We start from the raw sequence: 19,916 nt of genomic DNA, 5'->3' as shown, positions 1-19,916 counted from the left end.
CAAAAAAACGTGCCGGAAACTAGAAAACCACTGACCATTTTTTAAATCATCAAGATCATCAATATCATCAAGTTACTACAACATAATAATAATAATAATAATAATAATAATAATAAAAAATCCACTACCCCAGAAATATCAGTATTATTTTAGTATAAATGAGATACCATTCAGTTTTTTTTTAATATTTAGAATTTTAGTTTTTAATTTTAGGTTTTAATAATTTTGTTGTGTTTTTGTCATTTTATTAGTTATTTAAGTACATCAAGTTAAACTAAATGAAAATTTTAAAAATTGTTTTGGCAACTAGCTGAAATTTCTCACATTATTCTCAAAATATTCCATTTCCAGTAACAAAAATGTTTTTTAATGGTTTTAGTTTTATTTAACTATAGTAATCCTGGTAATGATCAAAATTAAGTCAACAGAACTTGAAAAGAAGGTTTAATTAAATCAATAAATTACATTTGAACCGCTTAACTTGATCAATACTGCCGTCTGCTGGCCAGTCCTTCTGTTATTTAATGTTTTATTGCGTTCCTTCTTTCTCTTTATCATTTTTATTTGATCATTTGATCATATAGGGGCATGTTGTCACATTATATGTGAACCTCCCATTAAACAGCCTATATTTTATGCTTTTCAGATAAATGTCACAATTATATAATATTATATAATAAACTGTATAAAATGACAGCAAATAAAACACACATGCTCAAAAATTCAGTTTGGAGGACAGAATTCAGAAAGAAAAGTTTTGAATTCTGACCTCCAAAAATCACTGCTAGAGAACAAGCTTTAATAACTCAAAACTGGCCGTGTGACAACTAGCCCCGGTCTCCTGTGTGTGTGATCTGATGTCATGCTCTACAGCTGCATCACAGGATCATGTGACGACTCCAGCGGGTGATAAATAATGGGAAAGAAGGTCAACATGTCAAACATTTCAGAGGAACACAAAGGTTCAAGGACACAAGCTACATATCTAAATATGTAAATACAGGTGTGTGTGACATCATCAGTGTCTGCAGACAGGTCTGAGTGTCAATCACGGATCAGAATGTGTTAAAGTGTGGACATGTGAAGGAGTCCAGAGACTGACACACGAGGAATCAAATCACACGCTGTAAAAATAGCAGCATGTTCACACAGACGTCTAAATACAGACACGCGGTAAACAAGCAGCTCAACCGGACAGAAGCGCAGAGGAGCTGCTCGCAGGTACAGACACACTTATTCATGCATTTATTAGGCGTGACCTTATTAATGACCTTTCAATGAAGACTAACAGGGCAGCGTATAACGTCCAGGCCATCATGTGTGTGTGTGCTGTTAATCTGAGCGACTCTTCATGGGTTAGAGGTCAAATCGACTGCTGCTGAGTCATAATCGCAACACAAACATGATTAGACAACCATCAGCATGATCCATAAACACCTCGCAGATTCCTGGAGAACTAAATCATGTTTTAAGAACGTTTTGCTAATGTTTCCGTTAAGTTATGAAAATGTTTTCTGAATATTTTCTGAAAATGTCCAGTTTTTTTAGATTTAAAAAAAAAAAAAAAAAATCTTGTATGTGTGAATGTTCCATTTTATCTTTATCTTTTATTTTATTTTCTAACATTATGGGAACGTTACTTTTGAATGTTCTCTGAATGTTCTGAAACAAGTAGTAACATTTAAAAAAATGTTAGATGAACGTTCAACTAAAATGTTTCCAGCGTAACATTGTTGTTCTAATGTTCTGAGAACATTATTAAAGACCAGATAACTCTGACCGAACGTTCTATTAACGTTACTGGAAGAACGTTTGTTCATAACGCTGAGAGAACCTTGAGAAAACGTTCTGAGAACATTATTAAAGACCAGATAACTCTGACCGAACGTTCTATTAACGTTACTGGAAGAACGTTTGTTCATAACGTTGAGAGAACCTTGAGAAAACGTTCTGAGATCATTATTAAAGACCAGATAACTCTGACCGAACGTTCTATTAACGTTACTGGAAGAACGTTTGTTCATAACGCTGAGAGAACCTTGAGAAAACGTTCTGAGATCATTATTAAAGACCAGATAACTCTGACCGAACGTTCTATTAACGTTACTGGAAGAGTGTTTGTTCATAACGTTGAGAGAACCTTGAGAAAACGTTCTGAGAACATTATTAAAGACCAGATAACTCTGACCGAACGTTCTATTAACGTTACTGGAAGAACGTTTGTTCATAACGTTGAGAGAACCTTGAGAAAACGTTCTGAGATCATTATTAAAGACCAGATAACTCTGACCGAACGTTCTATTAACGTTACTGGAAGAACGTTTGTTCATAACGCTGAGAGAACCTTGAGAAAACGTTCTGAGATCATTATTAAAGACCAGATAACTCTGACCGAACGTTCTATTAACGTTACTGGAAGAGTGTTTGTTCATAACGTTGAGAGAACCTTGAGAAAACGTTCTGAGAACATTATTAAAGACCAGATAACTCTGAATTAACGTTCCATTAACGTTACTGGAAGAACGTTTGTTCATAACGTTGAGAGAACCTTGAGAAAACGTTCTGAGATCATTATTAAAGACCAGATAACTCTGAATTAACGTTCTATTAACGTTACTGGAAGAGTGTTTGTTCATAACGTTGAGAGAACCTTGAGAGAACGTTGAGAGAACGTTCTGAGAACGTTCACTGGGAAAGTTTTACATTAACTTCATTATCATCACACAACTTAATAAACCTGATTAAGGCGTGTAAAATGGTATTTTGGAGGCGTGTTATCACAGATTTACAGTTTCTATTTTACCACACTGCAAAAAATTACGTTCTTACACAGTATTTTATTTACACAGTGTTTTCTAGCACAGATAAATGTACTAAATTATATGAGATATTAAGTCTTATTATCTGAAAAATGTATCAAAATTAAGGTGTTTTGCTGAAAACAATAAAATTATTTGAAGGTTTAAGATATTTGTTCTTGTTTTAAGCACAAAGTCACTTAATTTCAATGCATTTTTTCATTAAATAAGACTTAATATCTTCAGTAAATGTATTTTGATTTAAGAATGTTTAGATGTTATTAATAGAAAACAAGACAGAAACACTGAGGAAGAACATGATTATTTGCAGTGAATCTGCTGGTTTTTAGCAACATATTTTCAGTTATTTTAACACGGTGCATTGAAATGAATTGTAATATTAAAGTGTTCATGGGATGCAACTTCAGTCGTGTGTGTGTGTGTGTGTGTGCATCTGTACAATCACATGTGTGTGTGTTTTCTCTCTCACGGTGTGTCTGTTGTTCAGCATCATGAAGGCAGACCGGGTCGGCGTTGACATTCCCGTGTACGATCTCTCACTGATCCGAGATCTGTGGGAGGGACGAGTGAAGAAATACAAACAGCGGCAGAAGAAGGAGGAAGAACGCATCAGTAAAAGTGCTCTGGCCCGGTGAGAACAGATCAGATTCAGTTCCAACCACAATCAAACAGAACCTGCTGTTCAGACTTGATTATTACAGGCAGGCGTGTTTGATTAGGAACTGATCTCAGGTCAGGTCATGAAAAGTGTTTCTGTCTTGTTTTCCAGCACAAATATCTAAACATTTTCAAATCAAGATACATTTACTGCAGAAGAGAAATGACTGAAGATGATGTAACTTTTGACCCTCTAGTGGTTAAAAACAAAACTGCATGCATTTTGCGGAAGAACATTGTTTTGGTCGTGCTTCGGCTCTGTGCGGATGAATATAGTTCTCTCTCAAAACTAAAAAAGTGAGAGAAATTATCCTACTGTTCATAAAACATTCACTAGTCTTCAGAGACATAACCAGTGTAGATGGAAAGATTTCAATCTGACTAGATGAAGACGTTACTGTAGCTTCATTTTTACCCGATAATTTACATTTTTTGAAAATAATTTCCAGCACAGCACAACCAACAATAACCACAGTGAAACTATCTTCACAATAGATAATGCTTTACAGTGAACTCTGTTAGAGATACATTTGGCCATTTATCTGTTCGATACCTGCTGAGTGATAAAAACACCATCATCATCAACGCTTTTACAACATTACAAACCTCTCGCCATTTAGGTCTAAAATATAGACTTACCATAGTGAATCAGGGTAAGAAAAAACACATTTGGAAGAATCATTTGATGATGTATTGACTTAATATTTACATTTTGTTCATTTTAAACAAAAAACATAACATAGTGTATCTTTAAAACAAGAGCAAATCTGCCAATGGGGTCAGAAAGGGAAAGGAAAACTTACTTTTTCATTAAACAATACTTAATATTTTTAACAGGACAAAAATAATGAGTGAGAAAATCATTTTTTGCTGTGTCACGTTCAGAAACAGAATTAAAGGGTTAGTTCACCCAAAAATGAAAATAATGTCATTAATTACTCACCCTCATGTCGTTCCACACCCGTAAGACCTTTGTTAATCTTCAGAACGCAAATTGAGATATTTTTGATGAAATCCGATGGCTCAGTGAGGCCTGCATAGCCAGCAATGACATTTCCTCTCTCAAGATCCATTAATGTACTAAAAACATATTTAAATCAGGTCATGTGAGTACAGTGGTTCAATATTAATATTATAAAGCCACGAGAATATTTTTGATGCGCCAAAAAAACAAAATAACAACTTAAATAGTGATGGCCGATTTCAAAACACTGCTTCAGGAAGCTTCAGAGTGTTATGAATCAGTGTGTCGAATCAGCGATTCATTGCTGAAATGTCATTGCTGGCTATGCAGGCCTCACTGAGCCATCGGATTTCATCAAAAATATCTTAATTTGTGTTCTGAAGATGAATGAAGGTCTTACAGGTGTGGAACGACATGAGGGTGAGTAATTAATGACAGAATTTTCATTTTTGGGTGAACTAACCCTTTAAATAGAGCATCACGTGTGTCCATCAGCATATTTTGCAGATTAATTTTATCTGGTTTGTTTGCAGGGTCAATCAGCAGTGGCAGTATCGCATCGCGTGCAGGAAGCTGAAGAGCGCGGAGGTCACGGCACTGCAGTGTTACCTCGACAGATCCACGAACAGCGAACTTCACATTCTACACAACGATAATAACGGTATCGGTTCTACACAACCATAAAAACAGCACTGCGAAATGCAAACAAACCCAACTAACAGAAATATGTTCGAAGAACATTTTGCTGACGTTCCCATTAAGTTATGAAATCGTTATTTCTGAAAGTTCTCAGAACGTAACGTTTTTGTAAAACGTTTTTAGTTTATGTGAATGTTGGAGAAAACATTTTCTCTACTGTGTCATTCTTCAACAATTATAGGAACGTTACTTTTGAATTCTCTGAACGGTCTGAAACAAGTAGTAACATTTAAAAAATGTTAGACGAACGTCCAACTAAAACGTTTCAGAAACACATATGTATAAATAATGCTAATGATGTTTTGAGAACATTATTAAAGACTTTGAACAAATGTTCAGAGAACGTTCTGTTAGCTGGGCAAATAATAATACTATTTTAGTACTTCTAAACCTGATAAAAATGGATATTCAAATAAATTCTTTAATAATTCTAGCATGCATCTTAGATGATGTTTTAGAATATATGATAGATTTCCTTGTTTTTTATTGTTTATTTGATCAATGTGTGTTTAATTTTCATTTGCCAAAACCAGGGTTATTTTAGTATCATTGAGACACTATTATATTTTTAATTTTGAACCGATTTTTATTTGTATATTTTCCATTTTCATTTTAGTTAAAAGTGTAGTGTTTGTTGTGTTTTTAGCATTTTTAGCAGTTTTTAAAAAAAATATGTTTAAATGTGTTTCAGTTTGTTAACTATAATAACCCTGGCCTAAACCTCACCAATATTCACTTCTTTTTAAGTAGGGATGCACGATATATCTGCCAACATATCGGTATCAGCCGATATATGTTCGTTTCTAATGTTATGGTTATCAGCTCAGTAAGAATGATGAAACTTTTGTCTTTGTAATCAGGCTTTAAAAATTATATAACAATTTTGATTCAGATTTATAGACCAATATATCGGTTATCGGCTTTCAAATATCGGTTAATATTGGTTAGTGGCTTTCAAATATCGGTTAATATCGGTTAGCGGCCTTCAAATATCAGTTAATATCGGTTATTGGCTTTCAAATATCAGTTAATATCGGTTATCGGCCTTCAAGTATCGGTTAATATCGGTTAGCGGCTTTCAAATATCGGTTAATATCGGGTATCGGCTTTCAAATATCGGTTAATATCGGTTAGCGGCCTTCAAATATCGGTTAATATCGGTTATTGGCTTTCAAATATCAGTTAATATCGGTTAGCAGCCTTCAAATATCGGTTAATATCGGTTATCGGCTTTCAAATATCGGTTAGCGGCCTTCAAATATTGGTTAATATCGGTTAGCGGCTTTCAAATATCGGTTAGCGGCTTTCAAATATCGGTTAATATCGGTTAGCCGCTTTCAAATATCAGTTAATATCAGTTAGCGGCTTTCAAATATCGGTTAATATCGGGTATCGGCTTTCAAATATCGGTTAATATCGGTTAGCGGCCTTCAAATATCGGTTAATATCGGTTATTGGCTTTCAAATATCAGTTAATATCGGTTAGCAGCCTTCAAATATCGGTTAATATCGGTTATCGGCTTTCAAATATCGGTTAGCGGCCTTCAAATATCGGTTAATATCGGTTAGCGGCTTTCAAATATCGGTTAATATCGGTTAGCGGCCTTCAAATATCGGTTAATATCAGTTATCGGCTTTCAAATATCGATTAATATCGGTTAGCTGCTTTCAAATATAGGTTAATATCAGTTAGCGGCTTTCAAATATCGGTTAATATCGGTTAGCGGCTTTCAAATATCGGTTAATATCTGTTAGCGGCTTTCAAATATTGGTTAATATCGGTTAGCGGCTTTCAAATATCGGTTAATATCGGGTATCGGCTTTCAAATATCGATTAATATCGGTTAGCGGCTTTGAAATATAGGTTAATATTGGTTAGCGGCTTTCAAATATCGGTTAATATCGGTTAGCTGCTTTCAAATATAGGTTAATATCAGTTAGCGGCTTTCAAATATCGGTTAATATCGGTTAGCGGCTTTCAAATATCGGTTAATATCTGTTAGCGGCTTTCAAATATTGGTTAATATCGGTTAGCGGCTTTCAAATATCGGTTAATATCGGGTATCGGCTTTCAAATATCGATTAATATCGGTTAGCGGCTTTTAAATATAGGTTAATATCGGTTAGCGGCTTTCAAATATCGGTTAATATCTGTTAGCGGCTTTCAAATATCGGTTAATATCGGTGCATCCCTACTTTTGATACAAACTCTGACCTCTGACTGTCCGTCTCATCCAGACAATGACTCTGAGAACAAGAAGTTCATTTTTGAGCTGAATGGAGACAAATGGATGGTAACTATCTGAAAAAGCTTTTGTTTTTCAAATGTATTTGTACCGTTTGTGACTCTACTATGATTCTGATTTGCAGAAATTACCTGAAGATCTTCAGTTTATGACGTATCTCAAGGAATGGCACATCCACGGAACAAAGATCCGCGAGATTCCCACATACATCGAGGCCTTCGTGGATCTGCGTGTGCTGGATGTCCCTAAAAACGGGCTGACGAAGCTTCCCGTGGAAATCGGTGCGGGTCACCAAACCTCAGACTGAAATACTCCAGTCATTGTTCCACACGTTAGAAATCAAATGCAAACGTCTCATCTTTCACAGGAAAGCTGATCAGCCTGAGGGAATTAAATGTGAATTATAATAAACTGATGAGCATTCCAGCTGAACTCGGGGAATGTGAGAATCTAGAGCGATTAGAGATGACGGCAAACAGAAACCTGTCCGAGCTTCCCTTTGAGGTACGACACGATGATCTACTCAATCCTTCTGGAGACAAACATAAATTGTTCTTGTGAATTCAATTTTAAAACTTAATGTGAAGTTGTTCGGTTAGCTGGGATATGATTCTTTTTTCAGCTGAGTAATCTCAAAAAACTGAAGCACTTGGACATCGCAGAAAATCAGTTTGCCACAATCCCGATCTGCGTCCTTCGCATGGAAAGCCTGAAGTGTTTGGACATCAGCAACAACAGACTCAAAGACCTGCCTGAAGACATTGACAGGTGTGTGTGAGTGTGTGTTTCTGTAGAAATCACACACACATCACGAGTCTGACACTTTGAATCTGCCCTCCTTTAGACTCGAGGCTTTAGAGACGCTGTTCCTTCACAAAAACGACGTGAGATACGTGCCGATGAGCATGACGAACCTCGTCCATCTGAAGATGATGGTCATCAGCGCAGACGAGCTTTACAGCATCCCGTCTCAGTTAGTCGACAGTCCGGACATCAAGTAAGAAAGACAGAAATATCTTTCATAAATCTAGTCCTTCTGTTGATTCTGTAAGATGGAGAATTGATCCACACTCTCTTGATCTTTCTATTCCAGATTAATCCGACTATACGACAATCCAATAAATGTTCCGGATGAAGACATGAACATGGACGCAGAAGCTCAGGACGAACATGAGAAAGAGTTCATGAAAACATACATCGAGACTCTTCAGGACCGAGGTGATGAATGATGTCATATGAGTTTACATTTAACGAAGTAAAATTTATGTATATTTTTTGTCCCTTTAAATGCAAATGAGCTGCTGCTCCTGCCCCCTTTCCAGAAGAGGGCGGAGCTTTAACAGCTCAACAACAAAAAAGCTGGAGAATCTCACGCAGCCAAAATGAGGATTGTCAGTAACCGTGTTCAGCCTTACATTGTTCAAACCAGAGTCGACACTGATGGAATTTAAAGAACGTTTTATCTTAACCTTTACAAAACATTACTGAACATTGTGGGAACGTTTTCTTTTTGCTAGAGCAGCAGTTTGTTAATTATTTGCAGATATTGAGCTTCAAATGTTCCTCGTTTCAGACACTCAGCCGATGTACACCACCAAAGTGTCCTTGAGCTGCCTGCTGTAGATGAAGAACCCACACCTTCATCATCATCATCATCTCCTCCGGAGTGACACCAGATATCCGTGTGATCCGTTTATTAGTTCTCTCATTCCCAGTGTAATCCACATTCACATGCAGGTTATACTGTTGATAAGCTGTTAGTATCTAAAGGGTTTGGATTTCTTGTGTACTTTTACTAAGAAAAAATGATGTCCTTTCTCAATGTTTTTGTCTTGTTTTCCAACACAAATATTCTTAAATCATGATAAAATGTAGATATTTGTGCTGGAAAACACTTTTGCAGTGCAAATCAACTAGTAGGGTTAAAGTTAATGTTTAATTTTGATTGCATTTATCATTCGTACAATTTAAAATGCAGATGCCAAACCCATTTTGATCTGGTTTTCGGTGAAGATCTCCGTTGTTTAGTTTGTTTTGATGTGACCAAATGTTTCACAGCATGATTATGATCCTGATGTCTGATAGAAGTCAATGTTTTATAAGATATGTTAAGTGCCATTTCAATGTATTACAATTAAAATTCTCTCATCTATTTTGTGTTCTGCCATAAATATAACATGCAAACACCTGGATGTTATCCCACACTGCAAATAATAATACTAATTTTGTACTTTAGTTCATTTTCTTTTGCCCAAACCAGGGTTATTTTAGTATCGAGACACCATTATATTTTTCTTTTTATTTGTATATTTTCCATTTTCATTTTAGTTAAAAGTTTAGTGTTTGTTGTGTTTTTAGCATTTTTAGTAGTTTTAAAAACAAAATATGTTTAAAGGGATGCATGATATACCTGCCAACATATCGGTATCAGCCGATATATGTTCATTTCTAATGTTATGGTTATCAGCTCAGTAAGAATGGTGAAACTTTTGTCTTTGTAATCAGGCTTTAAAAATTATATAACAATTTTGATTCAGATTTATAGGCCAATATATTGGTTATCGGCTTTCAAATATCGGTTAAATATCGGTTATCGGCTTTCAAATATCGGTTAATATTGGTTATTGGCTTTCAAATATGGGTTAATATCAGTTATCGGCTTTCAAATATCAGTCAATATCGGTTAGCGGCCTTCAAATATCAGTTAATATCGGTTAGCGGCCTTCAAATATGGGTTAATATGGGTTATCGGCCTTCAAATATGGGTTAATATGGGTTATCGGCTTTCAAATATGGGTTAATATCGGTTATCGGCCTTCAAATATCGGTTAATATCGGTTAGCGGCCTTCAAATATCGATTAATATCAGTTATCGGTATCCGCCATAAATATAACATGCAAATACCTGGATGTTATCCCACACTGCAAAACTGATGTTCTTCCTCAGTGTTTCTGTCTTGTTTCCCAAGACAAAAATATTTAAACATTTTTAAATCAAGATTTCAGATATCAAGTCTGAAAAATGAATCAAAATGAAGCGAGTTTGTGCTTAAAACAAGAACAAATATCTGCTAATGGAGTCAGAAAAATAATGTTTTCACTTTAAATGTAAGCTTATTTTTCTGACTCTATTGGCAGATATTCTTGTTTTAAGCACAAACTCACTTCATTTTTCAGTCCATCCAGTAAATGTATCTTGATTTAAGAATATTTAGATATTTGTGCTGGAAAACAAGACAAAAACACTTTTGCTAAAGCCGTCAATGGAGTTAATAGGGAGAAAAACACACTCAATTCTGGAATATGAAGTGGTTTATTGAAACATTGATCAACGAATAGCTTGTAACAAATGTCTGGTTGCAGTCATCAGCAAACGAATGCTTAATGTGCACGATAAAATCTCTTCAGAAGGCATCTACAAACCAACGAGCATCAAGTCTGCATAGACATGAAGAATGGCACCTGTAGCCGAAATATCATTAAAAAACAAAGTGCAGTTCATTGAAAAACATCTAAAATGACTTTAGTGGGGCTACAAGTTTGTCAATGCGCGGCGATCAGCACCAATTGCATAAATACAGTCACGTCTACACTTCATTTTCAAGTATGCATAATAATAATAATAATAATAATAATCAGGTCCCCAAGATTGGCAATTGAAAAGTTTGCTTCTCTCTGTGCTGCTAAAACACATCTGTAACGCTACACACATTCAATCGTGCTTGATAACGTCATGGATTCAGGCGTGTAGTCCACATGTTATTGCTGCAGTATGTTTCATGATATCAGCGAATGACGTAATCAAACTGAAATTTGTCTATAACATGCTAAAAAGACACTTTAATTAAATAATCACATAAAAGAGTCTGTTCTGTTAAGAAGCAACGATAAATCAGTAAAGCTGTTTTAAAAATGATATTTTTCAGGACATCTGCAACACAAACATCAATGTATTAAATCAAGCAGATGTTTAATCGTGAGGTAGCAGCTCCGTGTCGAATAGCTGGTGCTTGTATATGAGTATAGATTGAATTTACTTCTTAATAATTAATCTATCAAAGCTGCATCTGACCTAAAGACAATGATTATGTCTGTTTTGTGCCGTTTATTGACTTCTGATAAAAGACGCCACGCTCTCGCTGTACGTGCAACTGCATCACTGCAAAACTGATGTTCTTCCTCAGTGTTTCTGTCTTGTTTTCCAGCACAAACATCTAAACATTCTTAAATCAAGATACATTTACTGGAGAAGAGAAATGACTGAAGTTTTTGCTTAAAACGAGAACAAATATCTGCCAATGGAAAATAATCTTGTTTCCCCTTTGAATTCAGTTTATTTTTCTGACTCCAGATATTTGTTTTTGTTTTAACCACAAACTCACTTCATTTTGTCTTAATGTCTTCAGTCATTTCTCTTCTCCAGTAAATGTATCTTGATTTAAGAATGTTTAGATATTTGTGCTGGAAAACAAGACTGAAACACTGAGGAAGAACATGATTTTAAATGCTTCCTGCTGTCAGATGAAATCTTTGTGTCGACATCATTATTGCAGTCTGTACAAGTTTAGCGCAGAGGTTAAAGTTCATCAGTAATATATTAAAGGACATTGGCTTGACTACATTTACATTCAGATACACGGCAGCACATGAACTATATGCCAAAATATGAAGAAGGCACATTCTCTTTCAAAGACAAAAGGATAAGAAATAAGACGCTTTAAAATAAGGTTTCATTAGTTAATATGAACTAACAATAAAACAGCATTTATTAATCTTAGTTCAAGTTAATTTCATGATATATTAATGCATTTAAAATCAAACTCACAATTTTTTTTATTTTTCTGTTTTTATTAACTAACATTGATAAAGATTAATGAATGCTGCACAGAATGTGTTAACTAATGAGACCTTATTGTAAAGAGTTGCCAAAAAGACGTTTAGACGTTCCATAAAAAGCTTTTTCCGACACACCGCTGGAATTCAGTCGTCTATAAGCTGCTGTCCTGTAAAAGAGGCTCGTTGTCTTCGTCGCTCACAGGAACGGAGCTGTTCTCCGGGCCGCCGCCGCCGCTCACGGCCTCCGTCAGGACCCGCGTGCTGCACGTCTTCACGGCCGGAGCGTGTTGAGCCGGAATGAAAACCGCCACCAGCAGCGCCAGAACCACCGTACATGCGCCGAACAGGAAGGGAGGACCTGGAATAGCAGACTTCTGAAAGAGAAAAGACACTAGGAATATTGTACGGAAACAAATAACACTGAAAACATCATTCAGCAGCATCTCTGACCTCTTCGGTGCCGGGTGTGATGGGGTCCGGGACGGGGTTCATCTCCTTCAGTTCCACATTGAAGAGGAAGAATATGAATCCAAACATAGCCGGACCGAGTCCGTTACACAGACCTCGAATCCCTGTGATCATCCCCTGAACCGCTCCTAAAACACACACAGAGTTCATGAAGAGAGACACTGACAGGCCTTTTGACGGCCATGTTGTTGTTGTTGTGGTTTGTGTGATACCCTGCTGGTCGTGATCCGTGCAGCGAGACACCAGCGCGCTCACGGCCGGAAAGGTGATACTGGACATGGCAGCGACGGTTCCGGCCGCCCACATCATCCTGCGGTCCAGAAACACAAGCGCTATTTTAAACCCAGCGAGAGACACACCGGTAATCCCTTCACAATAGAGCTGACGTCACATGCTCAATCTCTTTTCCATTACAAACAGTGCCAGAATGTACCGATCAACAGAGAAAAAACTCAGATTGGAGATCCAGCTCACCATGGTTCTGACCCGAAGCCGTACCAGGCCAGCTGGAACAGCTGAAATCCGAGTCCCAGAAGCACTGTGCTTTTATTTCCAATTCTCTTCATTAGAACACTTAAAAGTAACGTCTGCAAAAACACAATCGATATCAGATGATTGTTTAAAAGCATCAGGTCTGATTTAGGCTTTTACTCACATATAAACATTGATCGGCGAAAAACTACAGAAGGTCAAACGTGATGCGTAACACGAGAATGAACCTCATTGGTTCTCGCATGTGAGTTGATAAATAAAAGCCTAAATTCAAATTCTCTTCATGAACTTCTTTAAGTGTCAAAGTGTTAATTGCGTGAACTGTCAATGGACAATTTTCCTTAATGCTGAATTTACCTCAGGAAAGTGTTCACAGTTCATTAGTTAGCTATACAAACACACTAGAGAGGAGCTGTTAAATATACAAACCCGATTCCAAAAAAGTTGGGACACTGTACAAATTGTGAATAAAAAAGGAATGCAATAATTTACAAATCTCATAAACTTATATTTTATTCACAATAGAATATAGATAACATATCAAATGTTGAAAGTGAGACATTTTGAAATGTCATGCCAAATATTGGCTCATTTTGGATTTCAGGAGAGCTACACATTCCAAAAAAGTTGGGACAGGTAGCAATAAGAGGCCGGAAAAGTTAAATGTACATATAAGGAACAGCTGGAGGACCAATTTGCAACTTATTAGGTCAATTGGCAACATGATTGGGTATAAAAAGAGCCTCTCAGAGTGGCAGTGTCTCTCAGAAGTCAAGATGGGCAGAGGATCACCAATTCCCCCAATGCTGCGGCCAAAAATAGTGGAGCAATATCAGAAAGGAGTTTCTCAGAGAAAAACTGCAAAGAGTTTGAAGTTATCATCATCTACTGTGCATAATATCATCCAAAGATTCAGAGAATCTGGAACAATCTCTGTGCGTAAGGGTCAAGGCCGGAAAACCATACTGGATGCCCGTGATCTTCGGGACCTTAGACGGCACTGCATCACATACAGGAATGCTACTGTAATGGAAATCACAACATGGGCTCAGGAATACTTCCAGAAAACATTGTCGGTGAACACAATCCACCGTGCCATTCGCCGCTGCCGGCTAAAACTCTATAGGTCAAAAAAGAAGCCATATCTAAACATGATCCAGAAGCACAGGCGTTTTCTCTGGGCCAAGGCTCATTTAAAATGGACTGTGGCAAAGTGGAAAACTGTTCTGTGGTCAGACGAATCAAAATTTGAAGTTCTTTTTGGAAAACTGGGACGCCACGTCATCCGGACTAAAGAGGACAAGGACAACCCAAGTTGTTATCAGCGCTCGGTTCAGAAGCCTGCATCTCTGATGGTATGGGGTTGCATGAGTGCGTGTGGCATGGGCAGCTTACACATCTGGAAAGGCACCATCAATGCTGAAAGGTATATCCAAGTTCTAGAACAACATATGCTCCCATCCAGACGTCGTCTCTTTCAGGGAAGACCTTGCATTTTCCAACATGACAATGCATCAATTACAACATCATGGCTGCGTAGAAGGAGGATCCGGGTACTGAAATGGCCAGCCTGCAGTCCAGATCTTTCACCCATAGAAAACATTTGGCGCATCATAAAGAGGAAGATGCGACAAAGAAGACCTAAGACAGTTGAGCAACTAGAAGCCTGTATTAGACAAGAATGGGACAACATTCCTATTCCTAAACTTGAGCAACTTGTCTCCTCAGTCCCCAGACGTTTGCAGACTGTTATAAAAAGAAGAGGGGATGCCACACAGTGGTAAACATGACCTTGTCCCAACTTTTCTGAGATGTGTTGATGCCATGAAATTTAAAATCAACTTATTTTTTCCTTAAAATGATACATTTTCTCAGTTTAAACATTTGATATGTCATCTATGTTGTATTCTGAATAAAATATTGAAATTTGAAACTTCCACATCATTGCATTCTGATTTTATTCACAATTTGTACAGTGTCCCAACTTTTTTGGAATCGGGTTTGTACATGCATGTTTGAATACATTTGTCATGAAGACAAGGGTTTGTGTGCAAGATGAAGGTCTTTACCTGTGCAATGATGGACAGGATTCCCACCATCGCAATAAACCCTGCAATCGCTTCTGACGAGAAGTTAATGACCTGAAACATCAACACACGGTTTCTAACGTTTGTGCTCGAAGAGAAAATGAACACAAATTCATAAGAATGTTTACTTTCACATCAAAATGTATTTATGTCTTGATCAATATCCACATTGCAGAAGCAAACAGGGTTGTGAACACCATTTTTTGACTGGAAAACAGTTACGCACCTGTCCCAGGTAGAGGAAGAAGCTGGAATACTGTCCGGCCTCCGGCAGATACGACAGGAACACTGTGACGCAGATGAGCAGCACTGTGGAGTCTTTACCGACCTTCCTCAGAGACTGAAACACAGAGATTCACAAGAACTAAAACCTCAGAGGATGTTCTGCATTATTTGAGATGAAGATTTCTACAATAAATCAATCAGAGAATCTTGAACATCAAAACTGAAGGCACCCTATAGTATATTAAAACATCAAATGTGTAACTTACAGCGAAAGGATCCGCCTGCTCCCAGGAAATGGGAAAACCCCATGATGACAGTCTCATTTTGTCCGGCAGAGACTCGGGCACCACCAGCAGGACGAACAGAATATCAGCCACCGCGATGATAGTGGCGAGCAGAACCACCAGACTGTCTCCGTACTGGACGGACAGGAACGCTCCTATAGCCGGACTCGTCACTAAACTCGCTGCGAAAGTCGCAGAAACCTGAAACCAAAGAGCAACAGGACAGTCCTGAAACACACACACTACTGATCAATGCATCATATGATGGAGACAGATGTTCTCACCAGTCCATACGCTGTGCTTCTTTCATGCTCTTCTGTAATATCAGCCACATATGCAAATATCACCGAAAACGTAACAGAGAAAAGTCCAGAAACTGACATCAGAGCGAAAAACCACCTAATGAAGAGAGACAAACACATTACAGGATTAATCAGAATTAAAATGTCCTGATAATTTACTCACCTCCATGATTTTTCATGGTTTTTGATGAAAACATTCCAGGATTTTTCTCCATATAGTGGACTTCACTGGGGTTCAACGGGTTGAAGGTCCAAATGTCAGTTTCAGTGCAGCTTCAAAGAGCTCTACATGATCCCAGACGAGGAATAAGAGTCTAATCTAGAGAAACCATCGGACATTTTCTAAAAAAAATAAACATTATATACTTTTTAACCACAAATGCTCGTCTTGCACTGCTCTGTGATGCTCCACGCATGACGTCATCATGTTGGAAAGCTCACGCGGAGGAAGTACCGCGGTAAAGCAAAAAACTCCATCTCATTTTCGCCTTCGACTTCAAAATCGTCCGACATCGTTGTTTTGCCTTTTTTTGTAAAGGTCGTTTGACTAACGGTGCGTTCACACCAGACGCGAATGAAGCGTGAAGCGCGAGTGATTTACATGTTAAGTCAAGACACAAGACATCCTGTGCCGCGATTCGCGAAAATAATGGGGCGTTCACACCAGACGCGACTTGCGCGTAGTTGGACGCTTGAACATTTTGAGTTTACTCGCTTCATTCGCGCGTGAAATTCACTTCACAACAGACGCGAATTCATGTCATGAGGGGCTTCGTCTCGTTTCTGCACACTTCCTCTGAATAAACGCATCAACTCGTCAGCGGGAAAGTAGTTGTAAAATACGGCGAATAAGCTCAATTTACCGGCTTTAGCTTGTAGTCTCAATATCTATATCTGTATATATATATTTTATATATACATAGCTCAAATTTCGTTTTTTACAACTTACCAGATTGTCCGTCCTCCTCACTCACTTTCTTCCAAGATCCATTTTATTCCTGTTTCTATAAAAGTACAAAGATGTTTCGTACAGCGACGATGATTTTGTCCTCCATTGTTTCGGATTTCTGCCTCCGCTTGCTACGTCGTAATCACGTCACTTCTAGAGCAAGCTCCTGATTGGTTAACGTGGCACGAATATCCGCCAAAGTTCAGATTTTTCAACTTGCGCGAATCACACGTCAAACGGCAGAAACGATCAATTCGCGCGAATCGCGCCGCAAGATGTCTATCGCGTCTTTGCATTGACTTAACATGTAAATCACTCGCGCTTAATGCTTCATTCGCGTCTGGTGTGAACGTACCGTAAGGCGGCGCGAATGACGAGATTTGCGCGAATCGAGCGTTTGACGCGCATAACGCGTGATTCATGCTAATCGCGCAAATTGAAAAATCTGAACTTTGGCGAATATTCGCGCCGCGTTAACCAATCAGGAGCTTGCTCTAGAAGTGATGTGATTACAATGTAGCGAGCGGAGGCAGAAATCCGAAACAACAACAATGGAGGACAAAATCATCGTCGCTGTACGAAACATCTTCATACTTTTATAGAAACAGGAATAAAAAGGATCTTGGAAGAAAGTGAGTGAGGAGGACGGACAGTCTGGTAAGTTGTAAAAAACGAAATTTGAGCTATATATATATTAAGACTACAAGCTAGCTAAAGCCGGTAAATTGAGCTTATTCGCCGTATTTTACAACTACTTTCCCGCTGACGAGTTGATGCGTTTATTCAGAGGAAGTGTGCAGAAACGAGACGAAGCCCCTCTCATGACATGAATTCGCGTCTGTTGTGAAGTGAATTTCACGCGCGAATGAAGCGAGTAAACTCAAAATGTTCAAGCGTCCAACTACGCACGAATAGCGTGATTTATTCGCGCAAGTCGCCATTTCTCTTTGCATGTTCGCTTTGTAAACACTGGATTGGTACTTCCTCCTACGTCATGTGTGATCTTTCCAACATGATGACGTCATGCGTGGAGCATCACAGAGCAGTGCAAGATGAGCATTTGTGGTTAAAAAGTATATAATTTTTATTTTTTTAGAAAATGTCCGATGGTTTCTCTAGATCAGACTCTTATTCCTCGTCTGGGATCATGTAGAGCTCTTTGAAGCTGCACTGAAACTGACATTTGGACCTTCAACCCGTTGAACCCCAGTGAAGTCCACTATATGGAGAAAAATCCTGGAATGTTTTCCTTCATTTCTTTTCCACTGAAGAAAGAAAGACATGAACATCTTGGATGACATGGAGGAGTGTAAATTATCAGGACATTTTCATTCTGAAGTTCATTTCAACAACAGAAACATCATCAGGTCTCAGTGACAGTCAGTCTGTGAATCAGTGGATTACAGAGGGGTTCGTCTCTCATGCAGAATGTGACTTTAACACAGCCGAAGAGCTTTAGTCACTTGAGAGTCATGTGATGGAGCTCTCACACACACACACACACACACACACACACACACAGTACCATGGGCTGATCCTCATTAGTGGGATGGGGGCGCAGGTGAAAAACACTGTGAGCAGCAGGAAGCTTTTTCTGCCCCAAACATCAGACAAGGCACCGATCAGAGGAGCGCTCATGAACGACAGCAAGCCCTGCAGACACATGCGGCACAGTAATCACACCAGAGCGGTTAATGTTCAGCCTACGGTCACATGTCATCACTACAGTCGCGTGCAAACCGCTCACCTTGACGCCCTGAATGAGGCCGTTCATGAGGAACGTGTGCTGTGGGAAGGTTTCATGCAGGACCTGCAATGAAGAAAACATCAGAGACGCTTTCACTCCAGCGGCAGAAGAGAAACTGAAAGTGATGCTCGTGTGATAAAGATAAATGTAAATACACATATGTTATGCTCCTACAGACTGCAGGTGATATTCTGTCCCTGTTCAATGGACTATAACAACAAATCTTGACAGTGAATGACTGACCGTCAGCATCGGTGTGGTCAGGAGACCCCAGGCGAAGAACTCCATGAAGATCACCACCACTGCATGAGCCACCTTCGCCCGGCCGACACTGCGCTGCTGGAGGAGAACACACACACACACACACACACACACACACACACACTGCTGAGAAACATGACAGCAACATCAGCTGGACACATGACAGGTCATACAGGTGTTTCTCATCACTCACACGTGTGTCCAGTCGATTCATGTACGTTTCTTTTGTTTTAAGAGAGTTTAAGGGTTAAATACACAAACCCCAAATTCATGATCGTTATAGAGCCATCTGAACCACGTGACACACTTGAACACTCCACACAAAGACATTTATCGTCCGATTATCATCCTTCCACTCAGTCACAGTAAAACACTGAGGCGCGGTGACGTCACTCACTCTGATGTGTTTGATCAGCATGATGTTTTCTCACATTCTGCTCGAGATCTTCATCATCCTGCTCGGATTTAATCAATCAAGCTGTTTTTAAGCTCGTCGACGCTCTTCTCTTCCACTTTCTAACATCAACATTCCTGAGCATCGACTTCCGGCTTCCGTCTCTGCGCCCGTCTGAGGCAACTTCAAAATAAAAGTAAAAAAAAACAAAAAAAAACCTAAATATTAATTATGACATAAATAATTATGAGATAAAAATGTGACGTAAATTATGGCATACTAAGTCATAATTATGTTAATTATCAGATTAAAAAGTTGACATTATGACATAAAACATCGAAATTATGATTTTTATTTAAAAAAAATAATTTTTTTTATACCATAATTATGAATTTAAATCAAAATTTCGATTTAGTATATCACAATTTCGACTTTTTATGTCATAATGACTTTTTAAGTTAAAATTTCGACTTTTATAGGAAACTT

At 38.2% G+C, this 19,916-nt stretch overlaps 2 protein-coding genes across 3 annotated transcripts; one reads left to right on the top strand and one right to left on the bottom strand.

The window, feature by feature from the left end:
- Positions 1–967: 967 nt before the first annotated feature.
- Positions 968–9,537, top strand: lrrc2 (leucine rich repeat containing 2). Its single transcript, XM_048209790.1, has 10 exons — positions 968–1,221; positions 3,307–3,450; positions 4,974–5,101; positions 7,378–7,433; positions 7,510–7,666; positions 7,753–7,889; positions 8,008–8,153; positions 8,230–8,382; positions 8,479–8,603; positions 8,959–9,537. Exons 2-10 carry the CDS (start codon positions 3,311–3,313, stop codon positions 9,006–9,008), a joined length of 1,092 nt encoding a protein of 363 aa, XP_048065747.1. The 5' UTR covers positions 968–1,221; positions 3,307–3,310; the 3' UTR covers positions 9,009–9,537.
- Positions 9,538–12,212: 2,675 nt separating this feature from the next.
- Positions 12,213–19,612, bottom strand: mfsd14bb (major facilitator superfamily domain containing 14Bb). Of its 2 annotated transcripts, none has more exons than XM_048210777.1 (12): positions 19,434–19,612; positions 19,019–19,114; positions 18,776–18,838; positions 18,554–18,681; positions 16,062–16,176; positions 15,760–15,978; positions 15,495–15,608; positions 15,251–15,322; positions 13,164–13,276; positions 12,902–12,999; positions 12,672–12,817; positions 12,213–12,595 (listed from the first exon to the last, which is right to left on the bottom strand). In XM_048210777.1, the coding sequence occupies exons 1-12, from the start codon at positions 19,452–19,454 to the stop codon at positions 12,374–12,376; spliced, it is 1,407 nt and encodes a 468-aa protein (XP_048066734.1). In that variant the 5' UTR covers positions 19,455–19,612; the 3' UTR covers positions 12,213–12,373. The 2 variants fall into 2 exon arrangements, with proteins under 2 accessions (XP_048066734.1, XP_048066735.1); XM_048210778.1 differs by having other exon boundaries at positions 19,019–19,111; positions 19,434–19,611.
- Between the last annotated feature and the right edge of the window lie 304 nt (positions 19,613–19,916).

Source organism: Megalobrama amblycephala, linkage group LG12 (assembly GCF_018812025.1).
Source record: "Megalobrama amblycephala isolate DHTTF-2021 linkage group LG12, ASM1881202v1, whole genome shotgun sequence".
Lineage (NCBI taxonomy): Eukaryota > Metazoa > Chordata > Actinopteri > Cypriniformes > Xenocyprididae > Megalobrama > Megalobrama amblycephala.
The sequence above is the reverse complement of the archived record's forward strand: the minus strand, read 5'-3'. Positions and strand labels throughout refer to the sequence as shown.

Coding starts and splice junctions, on each gene's coding strand:
- mfsd14bb (XM_048210777.1), bottom strand. CDS start 19,454: ATGCTGATCAAACACATCAGA. Junction 12,818..12,901: donor CACGGATCACGACCAGCAGG/GTATCACACAAA, acceptor TGTGTGTTTTAG/GAGCGGTTCAGGGGATGATC. Junction 12,596..12,671: donor TCACACCCGGCACCGAAGAG/GTCAGAGATGCT, acceptor TTTCTCTTTCAG/AAGTCTGCTATTCCAGGTCC.
- lrrc2 (XM_048209790.1), top strand. CDS start 3,311: ATGAAGGCAGACCGGGTCGGCGTTGACATTCCCGTGTACGATCTCTCA. Junction 7,434..7,509: donor TGAATGGAGACAAATGGATG/GTAACTATCTGA, acceptor TCTGATTTGCAG/AAATTACCTGAAGATCTTCA. Junction 8,154..8,229: donor CTGCCTGAAGACATTGACAG/GTGTGTGTGAGT, acceptor GCCCTCCTTTAG/ACTCGAGGCTTTAGAGACGC.